At 47.2% G+C, this 11902-nt stretch overlaps 4 protein-coding genes across 4 annotated transcripts; 3 read left to right on the forward strand and 1 right to left on the reverse strand.

Moving 5' to 3' along the window:
- Positions 1-348: 348 nt before the first annotated feature.
- BDW43DRAFT_302691 (putative choline transport protein) lies at positions 349-2181 on the reverse strand (the record flags this gene model as incomplete). The annotated part of the gene is made up of 5 exons (XM_032045283.1): positions 349-1105; positions 1165-1657; positions 1720-1799; positions 1855-1901; positions 1975-2181. The coding sequence occupies 5 exons, from the start codon at positions 2179-2181 to the stop codon at positions 349-351; spliced, it is 1584 nt and encodes a 527-aa protein (XP_031896929.1).
- A 2211-nt stretch (positions 2182-4392) lies between these two features.
- BDW43DRAFT_286745 (uncharacterized protein) lies at positions 4393-5332 on the forward strand. The gene is made up of 2 exons (XM_032043080.1): positions 4393-4495; positions 4546-5332. Exon 2 carries the CDS (start codon positions 4815-4817, stop codon positions 5079-5081), a length of 267 nt encoding a protein of 88 aa, XP_031896931.1. The 5' UTR covers positions 4393-4495; positions 4546-4814; the 3' UTR covers positions 5082-5332.
- Positions 4393-6990, forward strand: BDW43DRAFT_286747 (uncharacterized protein). The gene is made up of 5 exons (XM_032043081.1): positions 4393-4495; positions 4546-5223; positions 5310-5591; positions 5648-5781; positions 5843-6990. The coding sequence occupies exons 2-5, from the start codon at positions 5132-5134 to the stop codon at positions 6514-6516; spliced, it is 1182 nt and encodes a 393-aa protein (XP_031896930.1). The 5' UTR covers positions 4393-4495; positions 4546-5131; the 3' UTR covers positions 6517-6990.
- A 2540-nt stretch (positions 6991-9530) lies between these two features.
- BDW43DRAFT_314339 (SDR family oxidoreductase/polysaccharide deacetylase family protein) lies at positions 9531-11874 on the forward strand (the record flags this gene model as incomplete). Its single annotated transcript, XM_032047788.1, has 5 exons — positions 9531-9642; positions 10000-10579; positions 10629-10921; positions 10982-11359; positions 11420-11874. The coding sequence occupies 5 exons, from the start codon at positions 9531-9533 to the stop codon at positions 11872-11874; spliced, it is 1818 nt and encodes a 605-aa protein (XP_031896932.1).
- Positions 11875-11902: the final 28 nt, after the last annotated feature.

Genomic DNA, 11902 nt, shown 5'->3' on the forward strand with positions numbered 1-11902 from the left:
TGCATTCATGGCTTTACTATGTAATACTCTTTACCCGATTATATGGTTCATGGAATACGCTACATGGATCTGATCTAGCAAGGTATCAATGATATTCCTGTTTCTAGTGCTAGATGAGGCATTATATTAATTTATCCAAACATGAGGCAACAAAGATAATCACATGTCATTCATAGAACGAGGCCAACAGCCTATTATCTGTCCAAACCAAAGAAAATGTATAGATCATAGATGTATACGATTGCGTGATCGCAAGCATATAATTAACGGCTGAGATGAACCATCTCTCAACAAAACTAGTATGTCTAAAATTTTACTCAGCTCTCGCCCTTTCCAGAAGAATGGCGCTTATTTAGCGTCATCCATCAATACCTTGTCTGTCAGAGGGACGAACTTCGGTCCTTCATAGGACCCATTCCGAATGAACCACCAGATGGTCACAAAAATCGTCAATCCTCCCGTCATCAAACTGGCGTAGTTCATCGAAGCTGCGTCGGTGGGCAAAGCATACGGGAAGCAGAAGATCACAACGAAAGCGAGGATATAGATGCAGGACAAGGCGTTGATGACGTAGCCAATGCGTCCCATCCAGAAATGACCGGGTGTGAATGTAGAGCGACGAGTCAGAAGATGTGGAAGAATGGCGGCACAGTAAGAAAGACTGGACAGCTGCACGAAGCAGCCGACGAAGGCGCTGAAAGCAGTGGTAGAGCCGACATAGATGCAAGCAAGAATCGTGACGATAACACCGCAAACAAGAGTAGCGTTGAAGGGGTTGTGCATGCGGGTGTTGATGTGCGCAAGCCAGCTCGAGAACGGAGTCGCTTTATCACGCGAGATGGTCCATAAGGTACGACCAGCAGTAATATAGCAACCGGCGCAAGTGATAACGGTGGGGAGAAAGGCTACGATCAGCAAGCCAAGAGCTCCCCCCCTAGACCCTGTTGCCTGACGGTAGATCTCGGCCAGAGGAAACCCATAAACACTCGAGATAACGGCATCCAGGTCGTTAATAGAGTAGAACACTGCAATCATGTAGAGGACGCCGGTGACGAATCCTACGCTCATCTGGGCCAGAACAGCCTTTGGAATGTTCCGACTCGGTCTGCCAATTTGTGTTAGAATTCTGTATAGGATTATCGGGTCCATTATAAAAAAAAATACCTAGGGATCTCCTCTGCAAGATGGGTCGAGCAGTCAGGTGTACCCACGCTGTAAGCGCCGTTGAGCATTCCCGCAACGAAAACGAAGCCTTCACTCGAATACCCGGTACTATTTTGCCATGTGCGCCACACGTCCACATTGGACGCATAGCCGGTGCCGTTCACATGGGGCATAACAGCGCAGACAAGGATTGTAATGAACACGCCCGCAAGGATGAAGAACATTCCAAGATTACCGATATGCGGGAGGAATCGGTTCATAAACAGGACGATACAGCAGCAAAGCCATGTGCAGATGATAAAGCTGACAAATACATGCCACGGCTTGGGCTCGAATCCGGGATGCATCAGAGCATACATGGAGACAGTCTGCTGTCCTAAGATAGCAGACATAGACGCCGCACCAAGGACCCAGGCGAGACAGTTCCACAAGCCAGCGTAGAATCCACATACACGACCATATTTTCCCGCAGTGACGGAGGCCCAGTGGTAGACTGGGGATGAAATTAGCGACCCCTTCAAGTGAACCGACCAACTCAAAATCTCGGCAACGTACCACCACTAGCCGAAGGCATACCCGATGCGAGTTCAGCTATAGAAGCTGCTACCAACCAGTAGCAGACCGACACGGCGATACTAGCATCCACATTAGCGCCTCCGCGATCAGGAACGGTGGCAAAGTTCACCGTACAATTCATAGATAACACCCGAGAGCCCTCCATTACTCAGAGCAGTAACCTAACCCGATCAATATCAATCAGTCCCACCATTACTTCTTCCCTCCCCACTGTCGCAATGCGGCATAACATACCAGACTGCCTCCTTGTGCGATCCATGTGTTTCCAGTTGTGACAGCAACAGCACAGATGCTCAGCAAACTGAAGTTTCGATCGAGTTCCTGACGATGTCCGGATGCATTGATCAATTCTCCCGGTGCCTGGTCCTCCGCAGAAGACTCAATCGCTCCCTGCTTTTTTGTCGGCGATCCCAAGGACCCTACACCCTCCGCAGATGCCATTTTCGGAGACAAAAATGATGATTACTAGCGCGACGTATTTGGGGCAGGAAATGAGTAAATTATATGAAGTAAAGATAGGGGGGAGGAAGAGCCGAAAGTTTAGAGGAGAAAGAGAAGATGGTCGGGACGTGGGGCGTGAATGATGGACACGAATATATAATTATGAAGATTTGGTTAGGAAGAATGGCTGGGCATCGCATCTAAATATGAGCCGTAAATAGAAGGTGAAAGAAGAGGCTTATGAAGAAAGAGTAGAAAGAGGTAGGAATCCTCAAGAAGTGTATGAATTTGGTGTGAGACGAAGAGTTTATACACTGGAGCATACTACTAGAGAGTAGTAGTTTGAGTACAGTTGGGCGTGGAAAAATGGTCCGTACGTAGCAAATCATCGCCCACGGTGGCCAATGAAGTGGGCCGGGGAAGCATGCTGGTTGGATACTAAGCGCGACAGAGCCTTTACCTGAAGGGGGAGCTTCAGCAGATGGCCCGGGGGCAGCCCTAGTAGTAGTATCTAGGTTATCTATCTATCTCCTGGAAGGATGGCGATCCTGGTTTGAGGAAGTAACAGAAACTTATGCATGACTTTTGTTGGTCTTCGAAGGCTGAAATGGAGGCTTATCCAACGTCCTGATCCCCACATTGATTGATTATCTTTAAAGGATATCACAAGTTAAGTCCTCAAAGCTTTCGTATATTACCGTGTATACGATGGTAACGTATATCAGACCATACTCCGGCTGTTGGCTGAATACTAATCAAGGGTGGGAATTTAGCTCACAGAATTACGGAGAATAACCTTCACTTGATACTAGTAGTAGAGGGCGCCGCAACTTCTGGTACTACCTCAGGAGAAGGGTGATACTACCGTAGTAGGACCATCAAACCCTTCTCAGTCGCACGTCCGCTCCTCTTACTCCTAGTATGTTCTAGACAATTGAAGGGGGGGGGGAGGGTTTTTTCTCATCGGGTTACATAGGTTAATTTATGAGAAATAGTAATAGTAATTAGAGGAAAAAAGAATAAAATAGACCTTGATGGTCCCATACAGGCAATTAAAGAACACATAACATTGCTCCCACTTTTAACCCCTTGCCACCAAGAAAGTCATGACTGTTGGGGTTAACTTTATTTCGGGGCCGGGGCCAATGACACGGGGCCCCAGCGGAACCGTCCATCTAAATCTGGCGATTGCGCGCAGCCCGCTTATCTCGCGGGATTATTCATTTTCATTACTACTAGTAGTACGTACTCCGTACACCCTTATTATCTCGTGGTATACTGTATCTCTTCGCTAGTATCAACCTACTCGGCAGTTAATTTACTGATACCATCCTTTTGATGGAGACTTTTCTCCCTCATCCCTTGTTGAAAAATGAGAGGAAATATAACGTGTTACTGATACGCGGTATACCTCGCCATAAACCCCGATCTATCTGCAGCTGATCCTACAGCATATCATGTCGATTGGAAGCCAAGCGTCTCAGGAATACTTTGTAGCTACTCACACGAGGTTTGTGTGACATGCCTGGTTTAGCATAGTCTCGGCGAGTCAGAAAACCAGTCGTGGCCATCGCCGGCTTCTCCGAGACCTTACTGACCTAAAGTGAATCCTTTGTCTTTGATTGCGTAGTCGGAATAATTTGTGGCCCGTTAATTTCCATTATTAATATCAAGGATAGAGCCCGGCCGACTTCTCTGGTGGTATGCCCCATCGCTAATCAATATAGTGGGATACACAGGGAAGATTCTATCGATGGAGACTTGGGTGACAGGGATTCGGCCTCTAGCTCTTGTATTCCAAAGTCAATTGAGAAACAAGGAAGAAAAAAGAACAAAGTTCATCTCCGATCCTTCCGAACGGAGACTAAAATGCTCTGGAATCAAGTCTTGAACTATATCGGTTGGATTTAACCTCTGACCTGAAATGCTGCTCATGACTCGGTCGAGGTCCTACTCTTATGAGTAATAGTACTACGCTACTAAGTATATGATTGACGGCCTCGGATTAGTGCATGTCTCCCTGACACTAAGGGGCAGAGGTGCTAAATAAGTTCTGGTACTCAATGGGATTAGACCAAAATTAACTTGAGACTAGCGCAGGGCCCACTTGGGCAAACCCAATACTTAATACTTGATTGAGAGTTGTAATGGCGGTAATTATAACCATCGCACGTTCAACTATAACACTTTGTTTGGGTGTCATAGATTCATAGTATGATTCTTGACTACCTATCAGAATCCAGCTCCCTTCGAAACACTATTACCCACAATACTAATCAAGAAAAAAAATATTTTTTTCTCTTCAGCTCACCACGTAGGTGGAAGGCGTGATTTGACAACAGAAAGTCAGCTAATACTACCTAGATGCGGACTGAATATTACTCAGGTAAAATGGTTGGCTGGTTCAATGGTGCAGCCAACCTTGTCTCCTTCCATGCCTAGGAAGTACTACTCCGAGTGAAATGAGAGAGAAATGAAAAAGGCACCAAGGAACATTAAACCCAAGATGGTAGCAAGCACGACCGACTTCCACCTGTGCGAGATGGATTTAATCCCAGTTCCTGGAGCCAAATTGGCCCCGCAATCGATCCAGTGATGAATACCTTTCCCTCTTTTGTTTGTTGGTGCGACCTATGAGATCACCGGAATCCTCCCGTCACTTTGGAACGAACATGGGACGCCGTGCTTTCTGGCTTTTCTTCCAATTCTATTTCCATTCGACAGCAACAACTTGTACCTTAATCCAGGGCTGCCGTTTGAGACCTTGCAGTCGCGCACTTACTTCGGCCAATGTGTCGAATTGTGCAAAGCTTATCCCGAAGATGTCGGTTACCTCTCCTTCATATATTTCTACTTATACTCCCTCCCTAGGTCCCTTGCATGAATCTACCAAGAAATGAATGCCAATTAACCCGTCGTACCCTAAATCTATAGGTTATACTCAAAAAAAATGTCAAGTTTCACCCCAGAGTTCACCCGAAGCTTCGCACGAGAAACATGGACTCTCTACGCAGTAGGGATGCTGAGTGTTTGCCTGCGATTGTAAGTTGTTGTTGCTAAAGCAAGAAAGACCGCATGCTATCTGATACTTTTGCTTGGCCCTGTACTGATTTCATATTTCCTTGCAGTGTGGCCCGAATACGTCGTTTAGGAATCCGAAACCTCCAGATGGACGATTACTTGATGGTCTTCGCGGTGGTTTGGTATACAATTCTATGTGTTGCTCTGAACGAGGTCGTTATCGTTGGGGGTTCGAACCTGATGAGCGAAGAAGATAGGCAAAACTTGACACCGGCCATCAAAGCAGATCGAGTGAAAGGAAGTAAATGGGTCTTTGTGTCTGAGCATTCATTTGTCCTCTCAGTATGGGCGATGAAAGCTTGCATGTTGGCCATCTACGCACGTATAACGTAAGTCTCTTCCATTTAATATTAACACGAGCAATGCTATTGACATGCTTGAATAGAGATGGGCTACGGCAGAGGAAATGGGTAAACTATCTCGCCATATATGTCGGCCTCGGTTTTATTGGATGCGAGTTGTCTCTCTTTTTGATATGCCGACCTTTATCAAATTACTGGGCCGTACCTACACCTAACTGTCAGTTCTCAACCCTTCCAAGTACCGTGACAGAGAGGTGGCCGAACTAACTAGGTAGTAGACCAATGCTCGAGCTATCAGTACTATGAAATCATCCAAGGATGTATATCGATTTCCGCCGATATCTTCATGCTCCTTATTGGGCTTCCACTCCTTCTGCAAGTGCGCGTGCCTCTTAAGCAGAAGCTGATCCTTGTGGTTATCTTCGGCATGGGTATTTTCGTTATTGTCGCAGCAATCCTGACAAAAGTCTACTGTCTCGTCCCGTCGCTCATCTCATACGTCTACATGAACTGGTACTTCCGGGAAGCAACAGTGGCTGTTCTTGTCACCAATCTACCGCTCATCTGGTCTCTCCTTCGCGATGTGTTCCCCGCCCTCAAAAGCTGGACAGGGGGGTCCAAAAGAGCTACTGACTGGTATCGTTCTGGCCCTTGGACTAGCAAAGCCTCGGGGTACGGCCGGCACTATGGACCGGCGAGTCAACTACGCTCAGGCGAGTTTAGCATGCAAGACTACAACCGAAGCACGATCACCCCTCGCAAGCCGGCTTCTGACGTCAGCATACAAGCGAGCGACAATCGGGATGTCAGTGACGATGGCTCGGAGAGAGCCTTGAGAATTCGACAGGACGTTACTGTCACGGTGGAGCGCGAGTCGCTGCCTCCCGAATTCTGGGGATCCCATCATGCCAAGACCCAAAGCCCAGACGGACTGCATCAACCGCAGTCATGAAACGAAACACACGATTCTTGTCTCAACACCTCTATAGAATAATTTTCGTTTGTATATATTGGTATGTTCTTCCGTCCCATTTTCTGCCCATGTGTTACTCCTTGGAATGGATTATGTATATATTCTCGTTCGTCATAGTAGTTTAGATACCTGCTTCTCTTCGTTATGTCATGTTATGTACTGTACATAAACATAGACACTACTCCGAAAGGAGCAGCCGTCAGCGCACATCGCTCACTGATCATCGGGGTGTGGGGGTCCGTCTTAGGAAAGTATCAAATACGACCATGGTTCTAGAGTGGACATTATTGATTTTTCGAGGGCTTACACGCATATACGGCTATCCATGTTTTTGACTATAAGGGCAAAAACAATTCAGAATTGCGATTCAGTGGCTATGGAATGAAAAGACTTGGTTCATGCTTTACCCTCTTATCGTTATCTGTGATGGACATTTTTAACCGCAGATCTCCCGGTCCCATCGTGGATTGGTTACCGTAATTTTGACCTTTAGCAGTGCTGACCCTCCCTGGTAATGTGTTTCCATATTACCCAAGGACCAGTTGAAAGGATTGCCGACCTTTATCCGCATTTAACTTTCTGGATCTTTCTTTTCTCGCTCAAAAAGAGATTCCACCAAACAAAGAAGAATGATGGCACACATACTACTCCACCATAGAGAACTCCATGGGAGTATCCCGGGTCCTTAAATTCGTAGGGGACCTACCTCGGGGTTGAACTTCCTCAAAAACAGGTAGTACCTCTCCTGGTCAACCGCGATGAACTCCATATCCTGCAAAGTTACAGCGGCTGGGTATCGTTGAACTTAGGCCTTTGGGAATATTATTGGAAAGAAAAGTTATTAGAAAGGGCACGGATACCACCCGAAATCCCTCACCATCGACTCCTTACCGATTTCGGTATTCTTGGGCTGTGCTGCAATACCCAGCCGAACCGGATGAGAGAAGGAGAAACTAGCTGTGTCTGCTACAAAGTTTAAAAAAAAAAAAAAATCTCTCAGCAACCACATTGACAAGTATGCGTGTCCTGTTCCACCGCTGTATGTGGTATATTCAACTATTGTTGACAGAGTACGCTGAGGTCCCACCGGCAACTGATCACATATCACCCAGCCCATGGTTGGACATCTTGATCCCCACTCGACAACAACCGTTTTGAGAAAAAGATCGCAGTGTCTCCAATCAAGTTTCACTGGTTCAATGTTCAACTTCATTACCCGACCCACGGACCAGGTCGAGATGGTTGGGGAACATTTGACACAAGCACAATTTACTTATGCCGTCACTGCCGTGCAAGAAGACAATGGTTCCCTGGTCCCATAACCGATCTGCAGGCTACAACCTTACCAGATTAGATCGTCTCCTGAAATGCAGGGCAAGGCGATAGAGAGCCGGGGTTGGTGGATCAGGGCGCACTCACAGCCTACAACATGTTAAGGTAGGTCGTAACGTGTTAACATGCTCTTGCTATGCGAGACCAGAATATTTGAAATTTAGTCGGTTCTACTTACGTCGTTGGGCACGATATACTCAGCGAGCTCAATTAAGTTCTTTAGGATTCTTTCGTTGAGATTTCTACTTTGGTCAAGGACAATTGCGGATCGCTCGAGCTCATTTTGACTACGGCGCCGATTCTATGTCCGCCGTTGACACTATCATGCGCGGAAGCTTGACTATTGCTGATCGGCTGTCGCTCTTGTCCGCATCGTGGGAGAATGCCTCATGATAGCCGAAGCAGGCTGCACAAGTGGAACTGTCATGGCTAATAAGCCCCGTCTATGATCATCATGATCAATGTTGAACTTCGTAGTAATCTTTCCGCGATGAAACGGTTAGAGTGGCGCTTTACATGCCAAAGAAGGATCAAAAGTTTTTGTTATACTTTCATCATAAGCCTTACGAAATATGCCGCCAATGAATGCTCTCCTGTTAGGCCCCCTCAGGATGCGAAAATTATTCCAGCGCACTATGCCCAATATAATGAATGCCGCCTCGGCGATTCTCCGGAATCAGATTCCACTAACTATCCGAATGAAATTAAACTAACGCTAGACCAAGTTGACCAGCTCACATCGTGGACCAAAACGCAGGATGCGCTGCCCTGTGTCCTCGATAGGTGATCCGCTCCCTCGTAGCGCAATTATCGGCAATGTTGGTCTACAGCCAGTTCAGTTCATCATCCGAAGTCAGGACACAGTTCGTGGAATTACCCGAAGCCCTTGTGTGCATTTCAGTCCGAAGACACGATCAAGTCCAACGTGCCCTGTTTGTGACGAACTGGTGTTTGGGGGCGAATTTTTCCACCAGTGGATGCAACAGAGTGCATTCAATACTGCTACCTCGTACTCCTTCCTTCAGTGAAGCATCGCCGTTGTATCACCGCATAAAGATTCTCATAGTCTGGCCCACAGTCGAGTGGAGACCCTGTCCAAAAGTCAAGTATATTGCCAAGAATAACACCATGAATTAAAGAGTGAGTCTCGATCTCGATGCCATGTCTCGTATCATTATTTACTTTGCTAGGCTTGTTTCACTTGTTCTATGAATGGAGCACATTCGAGCCCTGTCATTATACGTATTACCAAAAGGACTCATGGAATCAGGAGACTGTCCTTTCGCTTTTTAAGACAAGCCTTATAAACATACTACACAAATAGCGATAGTCATAAAAAGAATAACGTAAAGCCGTTAAACCCCACGTGACTGCCCCGCGGTTTGACACTGATAGTCATTTAGTTGAATGTCAATTTCACAATTGCCCCTGAGGGATGTGTCGATCTGTCAATCTTGGGCTAGCGACGATAACACACGTAGTATACCTTGTCTATATTCATTCCTATTAATTCAACCGAAACAGCTGATTAGCTGCGTGGCGTATGAACATCACTCGGTACATCCTGCCTCGGCTTATGACAGCTGCAGCAATAGTAGCTAATTTTGTTAGATCAGAGGAGCAACAACCTTCCTATCATAATCACTCCCAAACTAAACGGCATGTCAGGGCAATCTTCTGTGTCTTCCGCCTTCCTAGGCTTGGACGGCCTTCATGTCTTCGTCACTGGCGCCGTTGGTGGAATTGGAAAACAAGCAGTCCGAGAATTCCTAGGTACGTTTACGATTCGATTTCATGATGTTGGATTTGGTATACGGATCTTTTTCTTCAAAGAACATATAGACGGGTGTACTGTTTGAAGACGTCCCTCGGGCGTCTAAGATGCGGTATTGTATACAGCTAAGCAAGAGCAGTCGCAGCTACAGAGATGTGTCTCATTCTTTAAAGCCTCTGTCGCGCATCTTCTGGTGTATTTTTGTTTAATGCAAACTGGAGAAGCGGTATGCTCCTTTCTGGCATATTCTGTAATGTTCTTCATATCTTTCTATGCTATCGATCGCTTTATTATCCCATGTTTCTGGTCTCATCCCTAAACGACCCTTTCCAAGATCTAACAAAATCACTATATAGACCAGGGGTGCAAAGTGACAGCACTGGACCTTCAAGCCCTAGACCTCCCTGATATACAAGGAGAGCCTTACTCCCGGTTACACGTCCTAAAAGGGGACATTTCAGACGAGGAATCCATCCGATCTAGTGTTGCACAAGCCAACAAGCGATTTGGACCTATCAATATCCTAATCGCAAATGCTGGCATTACGGATGAAAGCAAGGATTACCCTATATGGGACCTGCCGGTGGAGACATGGGACAAGACATATCGTGTCAATGTCCGAGGCACATTCCTAACGATCAAGCATTTCCTGCGAGCTGCACGGGTATCTCAACAAACGCTTGGTAGAGAATTGGATAACCTAGCTATCGTACTGACAGGAAGCGAAACAGGCAAGTTTGGTCAGGAGGGTCATGCCGAATATGCGTCCGGCAAGGCTGGATTGCAGTATGGTTTTGTTCAAAGTGTGAAGAATGAAATAGTTCGTCTCAACAGCAAGGCGAGGATCAACGCTGTTGCGCCTGGATGGGTTGACACACCCATGATAGAAGGCAGGCTCGATAATCCCAGGGAAATGTGGGCTGAGGCTCAGGCTACGTATGATCTTATCCGATTTTATAACGTGGGTCTTCACTGACTAGAGTAGGGTACCTCTAAAGAAAGTCGCAAAACCGGAGGACGTAGTTCGAACAATGGCTTTTCTGGCCTCTCATCGCGCGGCTGGACACATCTCAGGGCAATGTTTAAGTGTCGACGGAGGCATGGAAGGCCGCCTTATTTGGAAGGAGGATGAAGTCGCTAAGGCAGAGGATAGTGTTACTCATTCCAGATCGGATATAGTCCAGTCTATTCCGAGAACTATGTCCAAGCCCAAGCAGAAAAAAATCCGGATAGCTGTCTCCATAGATCTAGATGCAGTATCAGGATGGCTAGGAACAGGTCAGCCACCTAGTCTATCTTGAGATTAACTCAACCTAACCGAATCCCTACAACGAACAGGTCAACACCCCGACAACATACTCGCAGACTATTCCTCAGGATTCTTCGCAGCTAAAGTCGGCGTCCCCCGCCTCCTACGGATGCTCAAAAAGCTCAACTTAGCCGACCGCTGCACCTGGTTCATCCCCGGCCACTCTACCGAGAGCTTCCCAGAAGAAGTACGCCAGGTAGTCGAGTCCGGCTGCGAGATAGGACTCCACGGCTACGCCCACGAAGGAGCATACCAGCTAACAGTCGAGCAAGAACGGGACGTACTAATCCGCTGTATCGACATAGCAACCAAACTAACCGGCAAGCGGCCCGTCGGGTATCGCGCGCCTCTATACCAATTACGCGAATCAACATTGGATCTACTAGAAGAATTTGGATTCGAATACGGTAAGGCTCTCATAAAGATACCCCCACAACACCGCACCCATCTAACCAAGTCCGAAACAGACGCCTCCCTAACAGATCACGACTGTCACCCCTTCTTCGCCCCCAAACGCCCACCCCTCCAACCCATCAATTTCTCCCTCCCTGCCGCAACCTGGATGCATCCCATCCCACCCACAACAGAAGACCGTCGACCCCTCGTCTGCGTCCCGTGCAACTGGTACATGGAGGATATGACTCCGATGCAGTATCTCCCTCATACGCACAATTCACACGGCTACACCGATGTCCGGGTGGTCGAGAATCTCTGGCGGGACCGATTCCTGTGGATCCGCGAGAACGAGGACGATCCAATCTTTCCAGTTCTGATGCACCCGGACACGAGCGGCATGGCGCATGTAATTGGGATGCTGGAGCGGTTATTGACGTGGTTGAAGGGGTGGGGTGATGAGGTCGAATTTTGTCAGACGGGGGAGATTGCGAAGTGGTTTAGGGAGAGGGGGTTGGGGAGCCCATAAGGTAGACATATATCTGATGTGTAGAGCT

The sequence above is a fragment of the Aspergillus alliaceus genome (assembly GCF_009176365.1).
Source record: "Aspergillus alliaceus strain CBS 536.65 unplaced genomic scaffold BDW43scaffold_46, whole genome shotgun sequence".
Classification (NCBI taxonomy): domain Eukaryota; kingdom Fungi; phylum Ascomycota; class Eurotiomycetes; order Eurotiales; family Aspergillaceae; genus Aspergillus; species Aspergillus alliaceus.